General features: G+C 40.3%; 2 protein-coding genes across 6 annotated transcripts in view; one reads left to right on the top strand and one right to left on the bottom strand.

The window, feature by feature from the left end:
* Positions 1 to 7,628, top strand: part of LOC125466304 (HIG1 domain family member 1A, mitochondrial-like) — a 55,923-nt gene extending 48,295 nt beyond the window's left edge. For 4 of the 5 annotated variants that reach the window (XM_048560640.2, XM_048560638.2, XM_048560641.2 and 1 more), the window contains 3 exons: positions 4,237 to 4,335; positions 5,084 to 5,218; positions 7,348 to 7,628. In XM_048560640.2, coding sequence (XP_048416597.1) covers positions 4,242 to 4,335; positions 5,084 to 5,218; positions 7,348 to 7,412 — 294 coding nt within the window. In that variant the 5' untranslated portion in view covers positions 4,237 to 4,241 and the 3' untranslated portion in view covers positions 7,413 to 7,628. Of the gene's footprint in view, positions 1 to 4,236; positions 4,336 to 5,083; positions 5,219 to 6,245 lie in introns of all 5 variants that reach the window. The other variant, XM_059638749.1, reaches the window with a different exon arrangement.
* Positions 7,629 to 20,907, bottom strand: part of eftud2 (elongation factor Tu GTP binding domain containing 2) — a 50,113-nt gene continuing 36,834 nt past the window's right edge. Inside the window, exons 21-28 of the mRNA XM_048560627.1 lie at positions 20,809 to 20,895; positions 20,431 to 20,557; positions 19,338 to 19,425; positions 13,543 to 13,661; positions 13,119 to 13,213; positions 12,127 to 12,280; positions 11,236 to 11,343; positions 7,629 to 8,085 (exon numbers count right to left, since the gene is read on the bottom strand). Of these exons, the coding sequence (XP_048416584.1) occupies positions 7,990 to 8,085; positions 11,236 to 11,343; positions 12,127 to 12,280; positions 13,119 to 13,213; positions 13,543 to 13,661; positions 19,338 to 19,425; positions 20,431 to 20,557; positions 20,809 to 20,895 (874 nt within the window). The 3' untranslated portion in view covers positions 7,629 to 7,989. The remainder of the gene's footprint in view (positions 8,086 to 11,235; positions 11,344 to 12,126; positions 12,281 to 13,118; positions 13,214 to 13,542; positions 13,662 to 19,337; positions 19,426 to 20,430; positions 20,558 to 20,808; positions 20,896 to 20,907) is intronic.

The raw sequence follows: 20,907 nt of genomic DNA, 5'->3' as shown, positions 1-20,907 counted from the left end.
GCCCATCTCTAGTTGCCCTTGAGAAAGTGGTAGTGATCTGCCTTTTTAAACCACTGCAGTCCTTGTGCTGCAGCTATTCCTATAATGTCCTTGAGAAGGGAGTTCGAGGATTTTGACCCAGCAACTGTGAAGAAATTGCAATATATTTATATATTTTCAAGCAGGTGGTGGGGTTCCTGTGTATGTGCTGCCCTTGCCCTTCTAGGTGGAAGTGGTCATGTTTGCCAGATGCCGTTTAAGGATCTTTGGTGAATTTCTGTGATGTATCTTGTAGATAGCACACACTGCTGCTACTGCGTGCCAGTGGTGGAGGAGCTTGTGGATGTGGTGCCAATCAAATGGGTTGCTTTGACCTGGTGGTGTCAAGCTTCTTGTGTTATTGAAGCTGTACCCATCCAGGCAGGTGGGAAGTATTCCATCACACTTCTGATTTGTGCCTTGTAGATGGTGAACAGGCTTGAGAGAGTTATGAGTTAACAGCTGCAGTATTCCTAACCACTGACCTGCTTTTGTTGCCACTGTATTATATGGTGAGTCCAGTCAAGTTTCTGGTCAATGCTAACCCCTAGGATGTCAATAATAAGTTAGTCAGTGAACACCATTGAATCTTAAGGGCAGTGGTTAAATTATCTGTTATTGAAAATGGTCATTGCTTGGCTTTTGTATGGCATGAATGTTATTTGCCATTTGATGCCATAAGATACATTTGAGTATGGACTGTTTCGTCAACTGTGCAGTCATGAATGGTGCTGAATGTTGTGCAATTATTGGCCATGTCCCCACCTCTGATCTTATGATAGAGGGAGGGTCATTGATGAAACAGCTGAAGATGGTTGGGCCTTAGGCACTACCCTGAGGAACATGTGCAGAAGAGTCCTGGAATTGAGATGGCTAACCTCCACCAACCACAACCTTCTTCCTACGTGTCAGGATGACTCCAAGTAGTGGAGTTGCCTCCTGTTTCAGTTTTGCTCTGTTCATCATCAAAGTTGGTTGATTTGTCTTCAGATTTCTTGCATGTTGAGGCTGCATTCATCTAGGCAAGTGAAAAGTATTATGTCACAAGCAACTTTGTGCCCCAGATGCTGGCCAAGCTCTGCGCAATCAGGTGGTGAGTTCACCACAGAACAATTAGCCTCTTTCCTACTCCTGTAATCACAGTATTTATAAATATTTTTAATCAACCTGCACAGATGTGTTATAACATACCTCTGGTTTAGATGGGACTTGAGGTCCTGACCCTCCCACCACACAGCAAGAGCCTCCCACAGTATTGATACAGTACAGCCAGTTAAGATTGTGGTTAGTGGAGACACCCAGAACATTAATAGTACGGGATTTGGAAAGGATAGTACACAAAGGGAAATGGTTATCTTTCTTTGTTGAAGACAGTCATTGCCTGGGGCATGTTTTGCAAAGATGTTACTAGCCTCTTATCATCCTTAAGTATTATTTAATTAAATAGCCATTTAGGAAAGCTCATATAATTTTATAATCTATTGTGAGGGACACTGAATACAGAAGTAGGGAAATTACGCTCTAGTTGTATGGGGTACTTTTGAATCCAAATGCGAAAGACTGTGCACAACATTAGTCACCTTATTAAGGAGGAATGTAAATATGTTGGAGACAGTTCAGCGAACGATTATTAGACTCATGCCGACAAGGTTGCCTTGTGACAAAAGGATTATATCTGCTGTAGCTTAGTCTAGAAAGTGACTTGATTAAAAGGTATAAGATCGTGATGGGGTCTTGACAGGTAGATATGCAGAGGATAACAAAGTGTGAAGCTGGATGAACACAGCAGGCCAAGCAGCTTTTTAGGACCACAAAAGCTGATGTTTTGGGCCTAGACCCTTCTTCATCAGAGGATTTTTTTTGTTATGATAGGATCCAGATCTAGGGATCACTGTTTAAAAATCAGAGGTTGCCCATTTAAAACAGTTTGGACATTTTTTTTCCTCTTAGAAGGTCATGAGTCTTTGGAACCCTTCCTCGAAGAGGTAGTTGAAGCAGATCTCTTGAATATTTTTAAAGCAGAGGCAAAAGGGGTGAAAAGTAAAGAGAAAACAATCCACTCCCGCACATCCCAGATGTCCAAGTTCTTCAAGGACCGCAACTTTCCGCCCACAGTGGTCGAGAACGCCCTTGACCGCGTCTCTCGCATTTCCCACAACACATCCCTCCCACCTCGCCCCCGCCACAACCGCCCAAAGAGGATCCCCCTCGTTCTCACACACCACCCCACCAACCTCCTGATACAACGCATCATCCTCCGACACTTCCGCCATTTACAATCCGACCCCACCACCCAAGACATTTTTCCATCCCCAACCCTGTCTGCTTTCCGGAGAGACCACTCTCTCCGTGACTCCCTTTTTCGCTCCACACTGCCCTCCAACCCCACCACACCCCGGCACCTTCCCCTGCAACCACAGGAAATGCTACACTTGCCCCCACACCTCCTCCCTCACCCCTATCCCAAGCCCCAAGATGACTTTCCACATTAAGCAGAGGTTCACCTGCACATCTGCCAATGTGGTATACTGCATCCACTGTACCCCGTGTGGCTTCCTCTACATTGGGGAAACCAAGCGGAGGCTTGGGGACCGCTTTGCAGAACACCTCCGCTCGGTTCGCAATAAACAACTGCACCTCCCAGTCGCAAACCATTTCCACTCCCCCTCCCATTCTATAGATGACATGTCCATCATGGGCCTCCTGCAGTGCCACAATGATGCCACCCGAAGGTTGCAGGAACAGCAACTCATATTCCCCTGCAGCCCAATGGTATCAATGTGGATTTCACCAGCTTCAAAATCTCCCCTTCCCCCACCGCATCCCAAAACCAGCCCAGTTCGTCCCCTCCCCCCACTGCACCACACAACCAGCCCAGCTCTTCCCCTCCACCCACTGCATCCCAAAACCAGTCCACCCTGTCTCTGCCTCCCTAACCTGTTCTTCCTCTCACCCATCCCAAGCCACACCTCCATCTCCTACCTACTAACCTCATCCCACCTCCTTGACCTGTCCGCCTTCCCTGAACTGACCTATCCCCTCCCTACCTATCTTCTTTTCTCTCCATCTTCGGTCCGCCTCCCCCTCTCTCCCTATTTATTCCAGAACCCTCACCCCATCCCCCTCTCTGATGAAGGGTCTAGGCCTGAAACGTCAGCTTTTGTGCTCCTGAGATGCTGCTGGGCCTGCTGTGTTCATCCAGCCTCACATTTTATTATAGTGAAGACAAATGTAGGGTTCAAATCAGAAACTGGGTAAGTTAAGGTGGGGAGTGAAGGTGGCAAACCAATTAAATATATATTTTAGTTCAGTCTTCACAAAGACGTATAAACGTTGAGGAACACAGGGTCAAGTGAAGCAGACTTAGAAATATACTGCCATTCCTTCAGAGTTGCTGAAAATCAGTATTAGTAGGGAAATGCTGTTGGGGAAACTGATGGAATTCAAGGCTGACAAATCCTCAGGGCCCAATGATCTACATTCTCAGAGTATGAAAGGAAGTGGCCCTAGAAATTTTGGCTGCATCAGTAGTCATTTTTCAAGATTCTATAGTCTCTGGATTAGTTCCTACAGATATGAGGTAGGCAGAGAGAAAACAAGATGAAAGGGCATCTGGCGAAAATGGGAATGAAGTATCGGGTTGGATAATTGGTCATGACCACACTGAATGACAGAGCTGAAGGTCTAAATGGCCTTTTCCTGTTCCTGTTTTTTCTTTATCATCAGTATTAGGAGTGCAGCTTGAGCTCAGATTACCCTCTTTGAATGAGAGGGAATTTACTTAAATAGATGGAGTTGTTGTAACATTATACATTTAAGGCTAACTACAAATAAACTGCAAACCTGGCCCTCTGAATTACTGTGCTGTTTCAATTACAAGAACTACTGCTATATCATTCATAAGAGGAGCTAAGGCAGGGTTTAGTCAAATGATTTTGAAAGGGTGATCGAAAAACCATTAGTAAACTAAAATTTGAAAATGTCCTCCTTGGAGAATGGCATTGAGATTTGTAAACACAAAGTGCAAGAGTTTCCTTCCTGAACTAAAAATTCCAAGATTTTAGGTGGTGTAAATAAATCCAGACGTGATAGTAGGAACTGCCGATGCTGGAGAATCTGCACGTTGTTAATCCAGCCTTGATGTTGTGTTTTTGAAATTCTAAGTAATCCCATTTAATCCATCTTAATTCACTGTCTTGTTACTTACTGCTGCTCTAGTGATCATGTCTACAGACAGCACTCCATGGAGTTCCAAGACTCAGAGCCCAGCTTCAAAATTGATTGATAAGTCCAAAGAGTCACCTTTTGTTCCAATAGGTGAGTTTCTGCAGGCAATTCTAAGGTTAGCTCTATGTGTACAAATGGCTCATTACATTGGTTTCTATTTTCGTAAATCAAAGTATTTATCAACTTCAGTTAGACATTAAGGAAAAGGAAGATTTTAATCAAAAGTAGTTAGTAAATGTAAACATCTGAAATTTGTTTCAATTATAAATTATTATGAAAATGTGACCATTAAGAGTGCCAATGAGAAGGGGAATATGGTGAACATAAAACCCAATAAAATTGAAATCAGTTTCTTCATCAACATGAAATATTGTAAAATTATCATTTCCAATTGAATCTCAATTATGATTTTCAATTGTGCAGTATTTCTGACTTTGTGGAAAAGTTTAGGCAATACACGAAAGGCAGTGTTTCTTTTAAATCTGCTTTTCAGTGGGATCTAATTTAGTTTCTTATCTGCTTTCATCTAAGAAATAAAATACTGCACTCTCTGATGCCACATGGATCGTATCACTGGGATCAGAACTTTCTCCATACTAGGTTTACACAGCATGTCAATGCTGTGACAGCCTATTACAGTCCAACCAATACATTAAAGAAAAATGTAAACATACAATTGGGTTTGAATTTATTCAGAATAGCATTGGCCAGTCTTTCAGTCAAAATATTTTACGCAGATGAACTGGCAGAATTGTGGGATAGCAATGGACTTGCAACAATAGAAATAACTCGCATGAAGAACTGAAACAATTTTGACTAAATTTAATATTCAATACAGGTATGACTGGATTTGCAGCAATAGTTGGATTGGGCCTTTATAAACTACGAACCAGAGGGAATACCAAAATGTCTGTGCACCTTATACACACCCGTGTGGCTGCACAGGCATGTGTGGTGGGAGCTGTGACCTTTGGTAAGTGTTTTGGTATCGGTGAAACAATGTGTTTGCAGGAAGGAACAAGTATTTAAGAAAAAAAGCTTCTCAGTCGTTCGAAGATTGCTCCAAGACAAATATGCTTTTCTGGAATCAGCCAATGAACTCATTCACTAGGAAGCTCAGAAGGATCTTCAGGTATCTCTGAACAAGCACCTCAAGGTGGCAGGACAGGTTAAATAGGGTTAAGAAGGGCATTGGGTCACTTGTCATTATCAGTTGTGGCCTAGATTTCCAAGAACAGGGAGGTCATGTTGGAGATAGTGAGATACATCGGTGAGACCAAGTGGAGGCTCAGAGACAGCTTTGTAGAGCAGGGTTCGTGACAAACGACAACGTCTCCCAGTTGCGAACCACTTCAACTCCCCCTCCCGCTGCCTGGACGACATGTCCATCCTGGGCCACCTCCAGTGTCACAATGATGCCACCTGGAAACTGGAGGAACAGCACCTCATATTCCACCTTGGAAGCCTACAACCCAATGGTCTCAATGTGGACTTTAAGCTTCAAAATCTCCTCAGCCCCAACCTCATCCCAAGGCCAGCACCCCACCCTCTCCTTGACCTGTCTGTCTTCTCTCCTACCTATCTGCTCCTCCCACCTCACTAACCAATCCCCACCACTGCTTACCTACACTCACCTTTACTAGCTTCATCCTCACCTCCTTGACCTGTCTGTCTTCTCTCCCATCTATCCGCTCTACTGTGTACTTGCTATCACCGCATCCCCCTCCTTATTTATTTCAGAGCCCCCTTCTCCCCCATTTCAGAAGAAAGGCCCCGAACCAAAACATTACCTTTCCTGCTCCTCTGCCGCCTGGCCTGCTGTTTCTCCCAGCTCCATACTGTGTTAGAGGTCATGTTGGAGCTATACAGGACTTTGGTTAGGCCACAGCTGGGAGTAGTGTGCAGTTGTGCTCATGAGACCATAGGAAAGTTGTGACTACAGGTCAATTCTAGAAGGGTCACCAGACTGAAACATTAACAGATTTTTTTTTTCTTCACAGATGCTGCCAGACCTACTGAGCCTTTCCAGCAACTTGTTTTTGTCCCTGAGTAAGGCAGTTGTTCCCCTTTAGTTGAAACATCATTGACAAGGGGGCATAATTTTGAAGCGGAAGGCAGAAGGCTTGGTGGGGATTTGAGGAAAACCTTTTTTTAATCACCTGTTAGTGAGGGTCTAGAATGCCTGGGAGGGTAGTTGAAACAGGTAAACTCAACTTTTAAATAAAAATTCTGTTGACCACTTGAAGTGTCTTAAAATTCAAGGATATGTGTTTGGTACAAAAAAGGAGCATTGTTTTGGCAGTACTGAAGGACCGTTTCTGCACTGTATGATTCTACAGTCAGAGTTAAATGATTCCAGTGTTACACTGATCATACAGTACTTTAAGTCTGCCAGCATTGCTTGTGGACCTCTTTCTTTCATCAAAGGCTAGGTGCATCAGCAAATTTCTGTCTACGTCAGCAAAAGTAATTAGTTGAAAGTAGTGTTTTGATTATATTTTATAGATTACACAATGAACAAAATACTTTAAGGGATGAATTAGCAGAACCTTGGCTTGGCACAACAGCTCTAGCAATCTAGAAATAAATCCATCTGCACAATTTCATATTTTTGTGCATCTGTTACAAATCCTACCCTTGCAACCTACATAAATTAATGGGGAAGACATTGGCTTCTAAGAAAGCTCATCATTGAATTTTGTTTTGGATTATATAGTCGGAACTAGGTGTTAATAATTGGAGCCAGTAAGAATTTCTTTCACCGTAACCATAACAATTGCTTTTCTGAAATACCAGAAAAACACTGGAGAAACTCCACAGGTCTAGCAGTGTCTGTGATGTAGATACAAATACAGAGAGAAACAGTTAATGTTTTGAGTTCAATATGACTCACTAGTTGATTCAGCTAAACTGTGCCAACAGAACATATGGGACACTTGCCTTCATCAGTTGTGGCATTCCACAATTACAGCACAATTTTTATGTCCTTAGCACATTTGTCCATCTTCCAAACTTGCCCATAAATAAAATCTGTCCAATTAGTTAAGTTCGGCATCAATTTCAACAACCGAGTTCATGTCTTGTTCTCAATTGTCTTTGCAGGAGTCCTGTATTCCATGTACAAAGAGTATGTGGTGAAGCCAAAAGAAGCAGATCTCGACAAATAAATGCCCTCACTGTGTTATGCTGAATGTATTTATGGATTATTGTTAATGTTCCACTTGGTATTGAGTTGATCTCGCTGAAATAATTACACTCTCACAAATGGTTTGACATGAAATGCATTTTTCCAAAGGTTGGCAATTTCATATTTTGCACATTGGCTTTTCTTTGCACTGAGAATTTCCTGTTCATTAATAAACACAAAGACAACGTACAAAGGATTCAGTAATTTTGCTTGGAGTCTGATTTTTATGCACAGCATACATGAACACCATATAACACTAATAACTTGTCCACAAATCAAACCTATGCTGTGCTATCCAGGTGGACTTCACAGTCCTGTATTTTTAGTAAGAAAAATCCAATCAATACAATTGGAAAACATTTTTTTTAATTTTGAGATGAATTCTATTAAAAACATTTCACCTGCAATGCTAAAATATAAAGTTCAGATAAGTTCATATTCAGGCTTATTCATTCCATACTGTACGATTCCAGTCTGTATGACTGAACATACCACAAATAGAGTACTGTTAAGAGATGTAAGTAGTTGGGCCTTCCTTTCAGAATCTGCTGTTTTAGTTATAAGGGGTAATTGAGAACCACATCCTGCTTTGCAAGTTCCAGCAACATAGGATCATCGAAAAACTTGCTGATACTGACATCTTCGCTGAGGCCCTGTTAACAAAGGAAGCAGAAACACTTGTTAAGATTTATTCCTACCTGTTATACTAATATCTCTTAATACTTAAGAGGCAAAACAAGGTAACCTACAAAAAAAAGTACTGAATAATTTCACTTATTAGTATGTTGTAAGTTCAGAATCACTATATGACAGAGCAAACAGTTTTAACATTAAAATTAGATGCCACTTCTTAAATGAACTGGAAACAACTGTAATTTCTACATAGTACTGTGCACTATTGGGTATAACAGTGTCAGGAACTTTTTGTTTTGATCATGTTATAAAAGATCTGATTCTGATCTGATTCAGATTACAGTGGCTTAACTCCCAGAGCTATAAGGGTAATTTAGAGAAAACAAGTTAATATGTTGCTTCAGTTTTTGACACAAAGTCCGGTCCTAAAAATCACTTGCCGTTATAGTAGCTATATCATAAGAAAGCTAGCAAGGCCTTGAAAAATCAAAAATATACCAATGTCACTGGCTCTGTATGGTGGGCATTTATTTTAAGTTGATAACAGCTGGGCAGGTAAAATCTTCAAAGAGTTGTGAAGAGGGATGAGAAAACCATGTTGATTTCTCTTTCTCCTTGAATGTGGAAGATAGGTCCAAGACAGATTGCACGTCCTGTAGGAAATTTTTTCACAACAGTCTCGAATGAGTTTTGCCTTATTCTGTAACTACATCCCTTAGTTTGTGACTCCCCCACTGGTGGAAATATCTTCTCAACATCTACACTGTCAAGCCATCTCAGAATCTTGTACTGGAAGATCAAGACCTAGTCCCAGGCTGCTAGAGATTTAGAAGTCAGTGCTGAAAAAGATAGTTATCTGGTACAAAGGAAATTAGTTTAGTTAACATTAACTATATCCTCATTCCATGGCTCCCTCCAATTACCTAAAGCCACATATACCACTAAACATTTTTGGGAGATGTGGCTAATCCATTTATTTATACTTTAAAGTTCGCAGAATTTTCAATAATCACAAACAGTTTTTAATGTTTGAAGAGAATTGTATGTACAATTAATTTTCTCCCATTAGCATTAAACCTTGATGAAGCATCATACAGTCATAGAACTGTACAACTTGGAACCAGATCCTTCGGTCCAACTCATTCATACCAACCAGATATCCTAAATTAATCTAGTTCCATTTGTCAGTATTTGACCCATATCCCTCTAAACCCTTCCTATTCATATACCCATGCAGATGCCTTTTAAATGTTGCAAATGTATCAGTATCCACCACTTCCTCAGGCAGCTCATTCCATACATGCACCACCCTCGACATGAAAAAGTTGCCCCTTAGGTTCTTATAAAATATTTCCCCTCTCACATTAAACCTACGTCCTCTAGTTTCGGACTCCCCTCCCTGGGGGAAAGACCTTGGCTATTTGACAGCCCATGGCCCTCATGATTTTATAAATATCTATAAGGTCATCCTCAGCCTTCGACGCTCCAGGGAAAACAGCCCCAGTCTATTCAGCCTGTACCTATAGCTCAAAGCCTCCAATCCTGGCAACATCCTTGTAAATCTTTGCTCAACCCTATCAGGTTTCACAACAGCCTTCCTATAGCAGGGATACCAGAATTGAACGCAGTATTCTAAAGCCTCACCAATGTCCTGTTCTGATGCATCATGACCTCCAAACTCCTATACTCTATGCACTGACCAATAAAGGCAAGCATTTCAAATGCCTTCTCCACTATCTTGTCTACCTGCGACTCTTTCAAGGAACTACAAAACTGCACTCCAGGGTCTCATTCAGCGACACTCCTTAGGACCTTACCCCATTTAGTGTAATCAGTCCTGTCCTGATTTGCCTTTCCAAAATGCAACAGCTCATATTTATGTGAATTAAACTCCCATCTGCCGTTCCTCAGCGCACCCACCCATCTGATCAAGTGTCACTGAGGTAGCCTTCTCAGCTATTCACTATACCACCAGGATTGATTTCAATATTTTAAATCATAAAAACTTTATATTACACTAATTAATTTTCTTCCAGGAGTGCTGCAAGCTCATTACTCAACTGAAGACATTTTAGATGAATCCACAAACCAAGAAAATCTTCGACTATTCTTACTGTGCATTTAGTTAGCTTATCTCTGCCAGAGCTAAAATGGAACATCTGAGCACCCAAAAACTACTGATAAAGTGAGCCTCACCGGAAATTCTTGCTGAACTGTGATTCTAACATTGCCAGAAGTTTGCCAATAGTCAATGATTGAGTTTATGGGGGTGCCAAATACTGTAAGGAATCTATGATCCATAAAACAATACTCTGAAAGGGAGGAGGAGTAAAGACAAGGACAGCAGCAGGAAAGCATGGCATAGGCTTGGGATCTAGAATATGAAAAAAGCATAGGGAACAAAATCCCTGTTTAATCGATATGCAACAAAGACATTTAACGAATAAATGCTGTGCTCCACATCTTCATTTATTATGATTCTATCTCTAGGAATGTCTTTGCATTTACAAATAAATCATCTTGCTTCAGAATAATCAAATACATGTCATGCGGTCTGAAATTTGTGAAGTTACTTTAACCATTGGATCCTTTTAAAAGGTTTTCCTATTGATTGAAGATTAAAGTAATGAATTGCACTAAACAATATATAGAGCATTTTTTTCCACACTGTGAAAATGTGCAATAACCAATCAGATTCTCCAGAGTATAACAGAAAATGTGGAACTTCTGAGGTCTGCTGTCTCATATTTTGATTTGTGATTTACATAGGTCTACTCTGTATGGCTAACAGAGAGCAAACAGTCACCTGAACTTGGATTGTGAAGAGTCTACCATCACCTCAGGTTATGCCACCCATCTAAACTTCAAGCTAGCTGTCCAACACAAAGTGAAAAAGTTAGCAAATGTTCAAAACTCAAATTGAATGTTTGTGAGCTAAGATGGACCAAAGGCTGAAGAGTCTCATTGTAATTAATAAGTATAGTTATCTTGTGTTGGTTAACAGTCAAATAGATAACTTGATAGAAGGCCACATTGAAAAATGGCACATATATTTCAACAAAGTTCAGCTGGCCTTTATTGCTGAGGAAACAACACTGCACAAAATAAATACACATTTAGGGTCTACTGCTACTGAAAATTCAATACATCTTGAATAGATATCTGATTACCTTTCTTCTCCTTGTTTTGATCATGAACTCTCTGGCCAGATGAGGTGCAGGCTGTGGTTCCAGGGGTCTGATAATGATGCTTTTGTCCAAGGGATCACCAGGCACAATCTATTCATAGAGCCACAAATCTCTAAGTAATTACAGTTAACAAGTACAGTCTCTGAAAACAATTTAAAATTTCAGAACATGTTATTTCGTATTTCATTAATAGGAATTAATTTTTGTGAGCATTTAAAATAGTCATTCCCAGGATTTGGACATCACGGCCAAGGTCAGCATTTAGTTGCAAAGCGTTTGATTCAATTAATATCTTCAGAAGGTTGGCAAGACATAGGTATGTTGGAATGAGATTGGAGTCATATGTTTTGTTTTAAATAAGAGAACATTAGGAAACAATTTCAGAACTTTTTTGACAACCCAACAACTTCCTAGTCGTGTTTTTTTTAAATAAAAACACGCACATCAGCTTTCCATTCCCCAATTCCAAATGCACCTCATAATAATTAGGTACGAAAAATGATGATTTTTCTGTGTAATAACATTGCTGTCATCAGCAAGAAAACTGCACTTTCACCTGTATACGGAAAGCAGTGTCCTTTAGGTGGTTTTCACATCCTCAAGTATTTCAATGAAAATAAATTACTTGAAAAGCACAGCCAGCCACTTATATGTGGGAACACCATATTCTAAACTGTAACAATTTAACATTCTGATGCATTGAACTGACATAGAAACGTATTAGATGTCCAATTCCTGGACTGAAACTTGAACCCACAAGCCATGCTGACATTTGATAGCAGCTGTTTGATGAAAGGTTTGAGCAATACAAAGGATGAGACACTTTCTAATTAACACATAGCAATTGTTTGCTTCTGAAAGGAAAATTCTCACCTGCCAATGGTGGAAGACAGAGAGGGAGAAAGCTTGCCCCTGTGTGTGTGTCCGCAGGTCTGTCTCAAAACCAAATGAATCAATAGCTGGTACAAATGCTTTGATTGTATACAGTGGAGAACCTGGGATTGGTGCATCCTGTGTCACGTGACCTCTGTAAAAAAAAAAGAAAAATTGCAGAACTAGTATTCTAGTTTGCATGTTTACATAGTCCCACGCAGATTGGGCAATAAACGTCAATGTAAAAATTCTTTATATAACTAATTCTGACCAGAGAGATCCTTTAAGCCTTTATAATTGTGCGTCAAGTTGCTACTTTATTAGAGTAATGGACATGAAGTATCTCCAATGGAATTTCTAATTGGAAATTTATGAAGACATTATATTCTCTATATTTCCATTATTCAACAATGGACAATCTAGTCCAGGGTTTCTCAAGCAGTGGGTCACAAGGCATCATGAGATGAGATTCTGGCATTGCAAGCTCCAACCCTGCAGTGGCTGCCATGGAGTTCCAACTTAGTGTTAACAGTGGTTAGGTCTTTTCAATCCTCTTTTATTCTGCAAATTGGAGACTGATCTTTGAGACCTAATTTTTGCTCCAAAAGAGCTTGTGAAAAAGTGCAATTTTAAAACTAGCTCAATACTTGTTAATCTTACTGCTGGGATTTGATTCCCAATTGATCCAAAATCACTTTAATTTACCAGGTGACACCATATACTACATTTAAAAAAAAACTGGCACAGTGAAATGTAGAATATATTTAAACTGAACATATAATTCCTTAATTTAAATAGGTGATGTGTGCTTTAAAAGAAGCATTTAAACAAAATTGAACAGTGGTAAAGCATATCCTTAATTTTAGTTTTGCTGCTTTCCCTCTGCACATGGCTAGTATTGGAACATTTTCACTGAATACTGTAGGAGATTTGTGATATCTAAAATCTAAGATAAAGCTTAAACCCGACATGGATAGATTGAATTTGCATACCTCCTTCTCGCCAAGACTGTATAAACTGCTGAAACGCAATCTGCTGGTGCCTGCACCTCCACAAAGTAATAAGGCTCCATCAGACGGGGAGTGGCCTATAAAAAAGGCATTCTTTTATTGGCAAACCCACTAGTACATCACAGAACAGAGAAGCTGTTATTTAGATAGGTGTTTTACAATTCAAAGTTTGCAGTGAAAATTTGTGGATCTGAACAAATTTGTTATAACCTAGTATGTTACATGGTTAAAGACTATGAAAAAAAAACAAATTTATTTAAAGAGTATAGACAAATACACACCTAAATATTTTGCATGGTGAAACAAATATTTGCATGCTTCTGTCATTTAACTTAACAAATAACAAAAGGATCCTGCATAACAATGGAGTATTCAAAGACACAAAATGTTACAGTAAAACTCTCACCATCAGGAAAGCTGAATACACTACTCGTCTGGCTGTGGGAATAATCTGTCCTCCACCTCTGTGCAATGGCTCCTGAGCTATTACCGCATCAAGTATCTTGAATTTCACATTACGAATTGCTGCGAAGATACAAATCCCAAGATACATTTGTGATAATTCTGCATTTTTACAAAAAATTGATTTCAATTGGAGATGCAAAGTACGTGCATCTTTCTAAAATAAGTTTGAAAGGTTTATTAAAATGTACTGATGCCCAGTACTTTGCATTCTGGTTACTCCTACCAAAGTGCATCACCTCACACTTGTCCGTATTAAACTCCATTTGCCACCTCTCAGCCCAGCTCTGCAGCTTATCTATGCCTCTCTGTAACCTACAACTTCCTTCATCACTATCCACAACTCCACCGACCTTAGTGTCGTCTGCAAATTTACTAACCCATCCTTCTACACCCTCATCCAGGTTATTTATAAAAATGACAAACAGCAGTGGACCCAACACCGACCCTTGCAGTACACCACTAGTAACTGGTTTCCAGGATGAACATTTCCCATCAACAATCACCCTGTCTTCTTTCAGCAAGCCAATTTCTGATCCAAATTGCTATTTCTCCCACAATCCCATTCCTCCGCATTTTGTACGATTGCCTACTGTGAGGAACCTTATCAAAAGCCTTGCTGAAATCCCATATACACCACATCGACCGGTTTACTCTCATCTACCTGTTTGGTCACCTTCTCAAAGAACTCAATAAAGTTTGTGAGGCACAACCTACCCTTCAAAAAACCATGCTGACTATCCCTAATCATGATGCATGATGCCCAAGTTTACCACAGAAAGTGGGTTAAGAAACTTTTGTAGTCCATCCAGGGGCTAAATCTCAGATTTTCCTGAGCTTGAAAAGAGGTCCTGGGCTTAAGTTTCATACCGATACACTTTTCTGTACCATTCATAAATTTTGAAACTTTATCACTCGTCTCCTTTATTCTAACGTCTCTACTTCCTCATAAGGCTCAGGAAATTCGGCATATCCACAAAGACTCTTAATAATTTTTATAGAAGCACTATAGAAATGCATCACAGCTTGGTATGGCAACTGGTCTGCTCAAGACCGCAAGAAATCTCAGAGTTATGAAGGTAGCCCAGTGCAGCACAGTCTTCTTTCACTGCCTCAGTCTACATTTCCTGCTGCCGTGAGAATGCAGACAACAAAGACCCCTGCCACTCCAGTTATACTCTGTTCCATCGGGCAGAAGATACAAAAGTTTGAAAATATGCACCAGCCAGTTTAAAAACAACTTCTTCCCTGCTGTTATCAAACTTATGAAAAGACCCCTCATATGTTGGAATTGATCTTTGTCTGTACCTTCTCCATAATGTAACATTATATTGTGTATTTTGTTCTATTGCCTAGATGCACTTATGAAATGTATGATTTGTTTGGTTAGCACGCAAAACAATACTTTTCACTGTCTCTTGGTACATGTGGCAATAATAAAATCAAATCAAAATATTGGATTTCTCAGTGAAACTTTTCAGTTGCAGTCAAAGTCTGCTCCCTAACGTTGTAAATCTGAGGAATTATACAGTGGCTGTTTTTCCAATGCTCTACCCTCTCAGGGAAGCAAGAAATCTCTTTTCTGCATGGAATTACAGCAGGATGTTGGTGTAACTTCATATCCAACCATGCCTCTTCCCAGTTTAGGATGAGAATATTATGTTTTTTATTCATTCGTAATGTCACTAGATAAGCCAGCATTTATTGCCCATCCCTAAATTCCCTATATACGATGATAGTTAGCCATTTTCATGGACAAAATGTAGAGAAACAGCTACAGTGCGGTTAAAGAGGGAGTTCCAGGATTTTGACCTACTGACAGTGAAGAATAGCAACATGGTTCTAAGTCAGGATGATGTGTATCTCGGAAAAGAGTTTGTTACTGGTGGTGCTCCTGTGTATCTGCTACAAATGTCGTTCTAGGTGGTAGAGGTTGCAGGATTAAAAGGTGCTGTCAAAAGAGCTTTGCTGAGTATTGCAGTGCATCTTGTAGACAGTTCACGGTGTTGTCACTGTGTGTCAATGGTGCAGGGAATAAATGCTGAAGGTGGTGGATGGGGTGCCAATCAAATGGTCTACTTTAACCAGGTTCGTATCAATCTTCCGAGTGCTATAGGACCTGCGCTCACCCAGGCAAACTGAGCACACTTCTGAGCTGCGCCGAGTTGAGGAAGGATAGGCTTTGGAATCAGAAACTAAGTTATTTCCAGCAGAATGTCTAGCCTTTGGCTTGTTCTGTAGCCACTGTATTCATATGGTTAGCTGTATTCAGTTTCTGATCAATTGTAAACTCCAGGATTTAGATAATGGGGGATTCAGCAATAGTAATACCAATGAGTATAAAGTGACATTGGTTAGAATTTTGCTTGTTGGAGATGGTTGTGGCCTGGCATTTATGTGGCATGAACGCTACTTGTTACCTCTCAGCCTAAGCTATAATGTTGTCCATGTATGAAAAAAAGGACTGCTCCAGTATGAGGAGTCGCAAATGATACTGAATATTGTGCAATAATGAGCTAAAATCCCACTTCTGACCTTATAATGTTGGGAAGATCATTGATGAAACATTTGAAGATGGTTTGGCCTTGAACACTACCTGAATAATTCTTGCAGTGGCTGAGATGATTGTCCTTAACATCAACAAACTTTCTTTTGAGATAGGCATAACTCTAATAATTATGGATCACAGAGCTCCAGATTATCAACAGTCAAAAACAGTGATTCAATTGAATAAAATCATTCCAGATTATTTCTGTCACAGTTTGTAATGGGCTGAGGTTAGAAACAGGAGAGGTCACCCTGTTGGGAGTTTTCTATAGGCCTCCGAATAGTTCCAGAGATGTAGAGGAAAGGATAGCAAAGATGATTCTCGATAGGAGTGAGAGAGACAGGGTAGTTGTCACGGGGGACTTCAACTTTCCAAATATTGACTGGGAACACTATAGTTCGAGTACTATAGATGGGTCAGTTTTTGTCCAGTGTGTGCAGGAGGGCTTCCTGACACAGTATGTAGATAGACCAACAAGGGGCGAAGCCACATTAGATTTGGTACTGGGTAATGTGCCTGGCCAGGTGTTAGATTTGGAAGTAGGTGAGCACTTTGGTGATAGCGATCACAATTCTGTTATGTTTACTTTAGTGATGGGAAGGGATAGGTGTATACCACTGGGCAACAGTTATAGCTGGGGGAAAGGCAATTACGATGAGGTTAGGCAAGATTTAGGGAGCATAGGATGGGGAAGGAAACTGCAGGGGATGGGCACATTAGAAATGTGGAGCTTATTCAAGGAAAAGCTCCTGTGTGTCCTAGATAAGTATGTACCTGTCAGGCAGGGAGGAAGCTGTAGAGTGCGGGAGCCGTGGTTTATGAAGGAGGTGGAATCTCTGGTCAAGAGGAAGAAGGCGGCTTATGTTAGGAATGAGATGTGAAGGCTCAATTAGGGCACTTGAGAGCTACAAGGTAGCCAGGAAAGACCTAAAGAGAGAGCTCAGAACAGCCAGGAGGAGACATGAGTAGTTGTTGGCGGATAGGATCAGGGTTTACCCTAAGGCTTTCTATAGGTATTTAAGGAATAAAGGAATGACGAAAGTAAGATTAGGCCCAATCAAGGATAGTAGTGGTAAGTTGTGTGTGGAGTCAGATGAGATAGGGGAAGTGCTAAATGAATATTTTTCAACAGTATTCCCTCTAGAAAACGACAATATTGTCGAGGAGAATACTGAGATACAGGCTACTAGACTAGGTGGGATTGAGGTTCACAAGGAAGAAGTATTAGAAATCCTTGAGAGGGTGAAGATAGATAAGTTCCCTGGGCCAGATGGGATTTATCCTAGGATCCTCGGGGAAGCCAGGGAGGAGATTGCCGAGCCTTTGGCATTGATCTTTAACTCGTCATTGTCTACAGGAATAGTGCCAGATGACTGGAGGATCGCAAATGTGGTTCCCCTGTTCAAGAAGGGGAGTAGAGACAACCGTGGTAATTATAGACCAGTGAGCCTTACTTCAGTTGTTGGTAAAGTGTTGGAAAAGGTTATAAGTGATAGGATTTATAATCATCTAGAAAAGAATAAATTGATAAGGGATAGTCAGCATGGTTTTGTGAAGGGAAGGTCGTGCCTCACAAACCTTATTCAGTTCTTTGAGGAGGTGACCAAACAGGTAGATGAGAGTAAACCGGTTGGTGTGGTGTATATGGATTTCAGCAAGGTGTTCGATAAAGTTCCACACAATAGGCTATTGTACAAAATGCGGAGGAATAGAATTGTGGGAGATATAGCAGTTTGGATCAGAAATTGGCTTGCTGAAAGGAGACAGAGGGTGGTTGTTGAGGGGAAATGTTCATCCTGGAGGCCAGTTACTAGTGGTGTACCGCAAGGGTCGGTGTTGGGTCCACTGCTGTTTGTCACTTTTATAAATGACCTGGATGAGGGCGTAGAAGGATGGGTTAGTAAGTTTGCAGACGACACTAAGGTCGGTGGAGTTGTGGATAGTGACGAAGGATGCTGTAGGTTGCAGAGAGACATAGATAAGCTGCAGAGCTAGGCTGAGAGGTGGCAAATGGAGTTTAATGCAGACAAGTGTGAAGTGATGCACTTTGGTAGGAGTAACCAGAAGGCAAACTACAGGGCTAACAGTAAGATTCTTAGTAGCGTAGATGAGCAGAGAGATCTCAGTGTCCATGTGCACAGATCCTTGAAAGTTGCCACCCAGGTTGACAGGGCTGTTAAGAAGGCATACAGTGTTTTAGCTTTTATTAATAGAGGGATCGAGTTCCGGGACCAAGAGGTTATGGTGAAGCTGTACAAAACTCTGGTGCGACCGCAATTGGAGCATTGTGTGCAGTTCTGGTCACCGCATTATAAGGAGGATGTGGAAGCTTTGGAAAGGGTGCAGAGGAGATTTACTAGGATGTTGCCTGGTATGGAGGGAAGGTCTTACGAGGAAAGGCTGAGGGACTTGAGGCTGTTTTCATTAGAGAGAAGAAGGTTGAGAGGTGGCTTAATTGAAACATATAAAATAATCAGAGGGTTAGATAGGGTGGATAGGGAGAGCCTTTTTCCTAGGATGGTGACGGCGAGCACGAGGGGGCATAGCTTTAAATTGAGGGGTGAAAGATATAGGACAGATGTCAGAGGTAGTTTCTTTACTCAGAGTGTAGTAAGGGAATGGAACGCTTTGCCTGCAACGGTAGTAGATTCGCCAACTTTAGGTACATTTAAGTCGTCATTGGATAAGCATATGGACGTACAGGGAATAGTGTAGGTTAGATGGGCTTCAGATCGATATGACAGGTCGGCACAACATCGAGGACCGAAGGGCCTGTACTGTGCTGTAATGTTCTGTGTAATGGAGTTACAAAATTTATGAATGCCAGGTATGAGTAAGTGAAAAATGTACATCAAATTGTGAAGAAACGCACCATGGAACATATAAGGGATCAACTGAATTTATAAACTAAAGTTTATTAGGCTGAGTAACAGAGCAATAGATCTGTGTCTTGTTACAGTCCTAAATAAAAACATGAATTTCTGGCAAAGCTCAGCAAGTCTGGCAGCATCCATGGGGAAAATTGCAACATATTTTGTTTCAGATTTCCATCACCTGCAATGGTTTCATACTTCTAAGTAAGCTGCACATTAACAATATCTTTATAATTTATCACTGATTTAAAAACATGATTCTACCCGTTGCTGAAACATCATGCATATTGCTTTTATTGCTTGCTGGCCAATACATACGCTCATCACAAAGTGGTCCTTCTCGAGTTCCCCACTGGAATCCTTGGACGATACTGTCTTTCACATAACCTAAAAGTGCTTTATCCACCTATAATTGGACCAATTAAAAACAAAAGTTACACAGATTAGTCTAATGTAGGCTCAGTCAGGTTAATAAATTGATTAAGTTGAAAATATACAACAAAGAAGTAAACTTGATGTGACTTCCCTAGTTCCAGAACTACTCAGCTAAATTCAGCTGCCATGCTAGCTAGTAATGGGTTCTTCATGTCCAACGAAGTCCAATATCATGTTTAATCTTAATATTTTGATATTATCTGTAAGGTTCAACACTTTGTCAGTGAAGAACAGCTGTTTGGTCAGACACTGTAAAATTTCCAGTATCTAACTTTGTAAGGGCCTTGGATGCCTGAATACTGCAACATGCCTTCTATGACTGCATGTGGATAAAGGATCTGAATAACAGAACAATATCAATTCAATCTTCACAAAAAATCCAAATAATATTATTGTAAATTCAACAACTAAGCATTAAAGGCTAGTAGCTAAAACCCAAAAAAGTAAATGGAGATTAAAACTTGAAAAGCTCCAAAACTGTGATTAGGAGGGAGGTTTAATTGAGAGATTCAACTGATGCTGGATCAGCTTTTAAAATGTGCAGGATTTATAGGTACAGGCAGGAGTTTGGCACTGTCAAAATGCCCAGATAGCTGGTGCAAATATGGGCCAAATGGCCGTTTTTTCTGCATCGAACAATTCTGTGATAAAATATCTTTTAAATTATAAGTGCGAAACATGCTCACATCAAAAAAAACTCCAAACATGTTGAAATGATGGTTTTGGAAGGCAGTTGCAATGTAATTAGCGCACAACAGGTTGGAATATAAAGTCATTCGGTACACTGGAAATAACTTGTAACAAACACATCAGGAAAGCTTAATGTAGCCCCACTTAAAGCAGTTCCAGTTTTGGGCATCTTTTCAGACACAACTTTAGCAAAATTAGTTGAGTTTTATCTTTATATTTTCATGAAGATGATTTGTGACAAGTAACAGAGCTATTTTGAAAAGTACTTTCATTTTTACACATTTACCTCTGATGGCAATGTATCATCAACCAAAATGTTCGGGCCTGTTGTGTCAGGTCCAAAAGCCCATATGGAACGAGCAGCCAATAAATCCCAATCATATTTTGTCTGGAAAAATTCGCCCAGTTTTTTCCTGTAGTTTGGTATGAAAAAAGAGAGAAGTTTCATGACATAATTTTAAAAGGCCAATTTGCTGCATTAAAATGAGAACATACACAATTCAAGTCTGGCTTTGCAAACAAATTATGTTAAAATGCTTCTATCACTTAACTTGGCTGCAAAGCCCAAAGTATATTTCATTATTTCGTTATGTGCTATTTACACTTACACCACACAAGCTTTACAAATAATTACATAATCAGTTGGTAATTAGACATTTCATACCTGTTCCAGGTAATTTGGACTACTTCATTCTCAATATCTTCTGCTAAACCTTTCTCTAAAGGTTCTGCAATCATTGTGATCTTATTCCTTTGAGGAAAA

Source organism: Stegostoma tigrinum, chromosome 31 (assembly GCF_030684315.1).
Source record: "Stegostoma tigrinum isolate sSteTig4 chromosome 31, sSteTig4.hap1, whole genome shotgun sequence".
NCBI lineage: Eukaryota > Metazoa > Chordata > Chondrichthyes > Orectolobiformes > Stegostomatidae > Stegostoma > Stegostoma tigrinum.
Note: the sequence above shows the minus strand (reverse complement) of the source record. Positions and strands in the feature narration are given on the sequence as shown.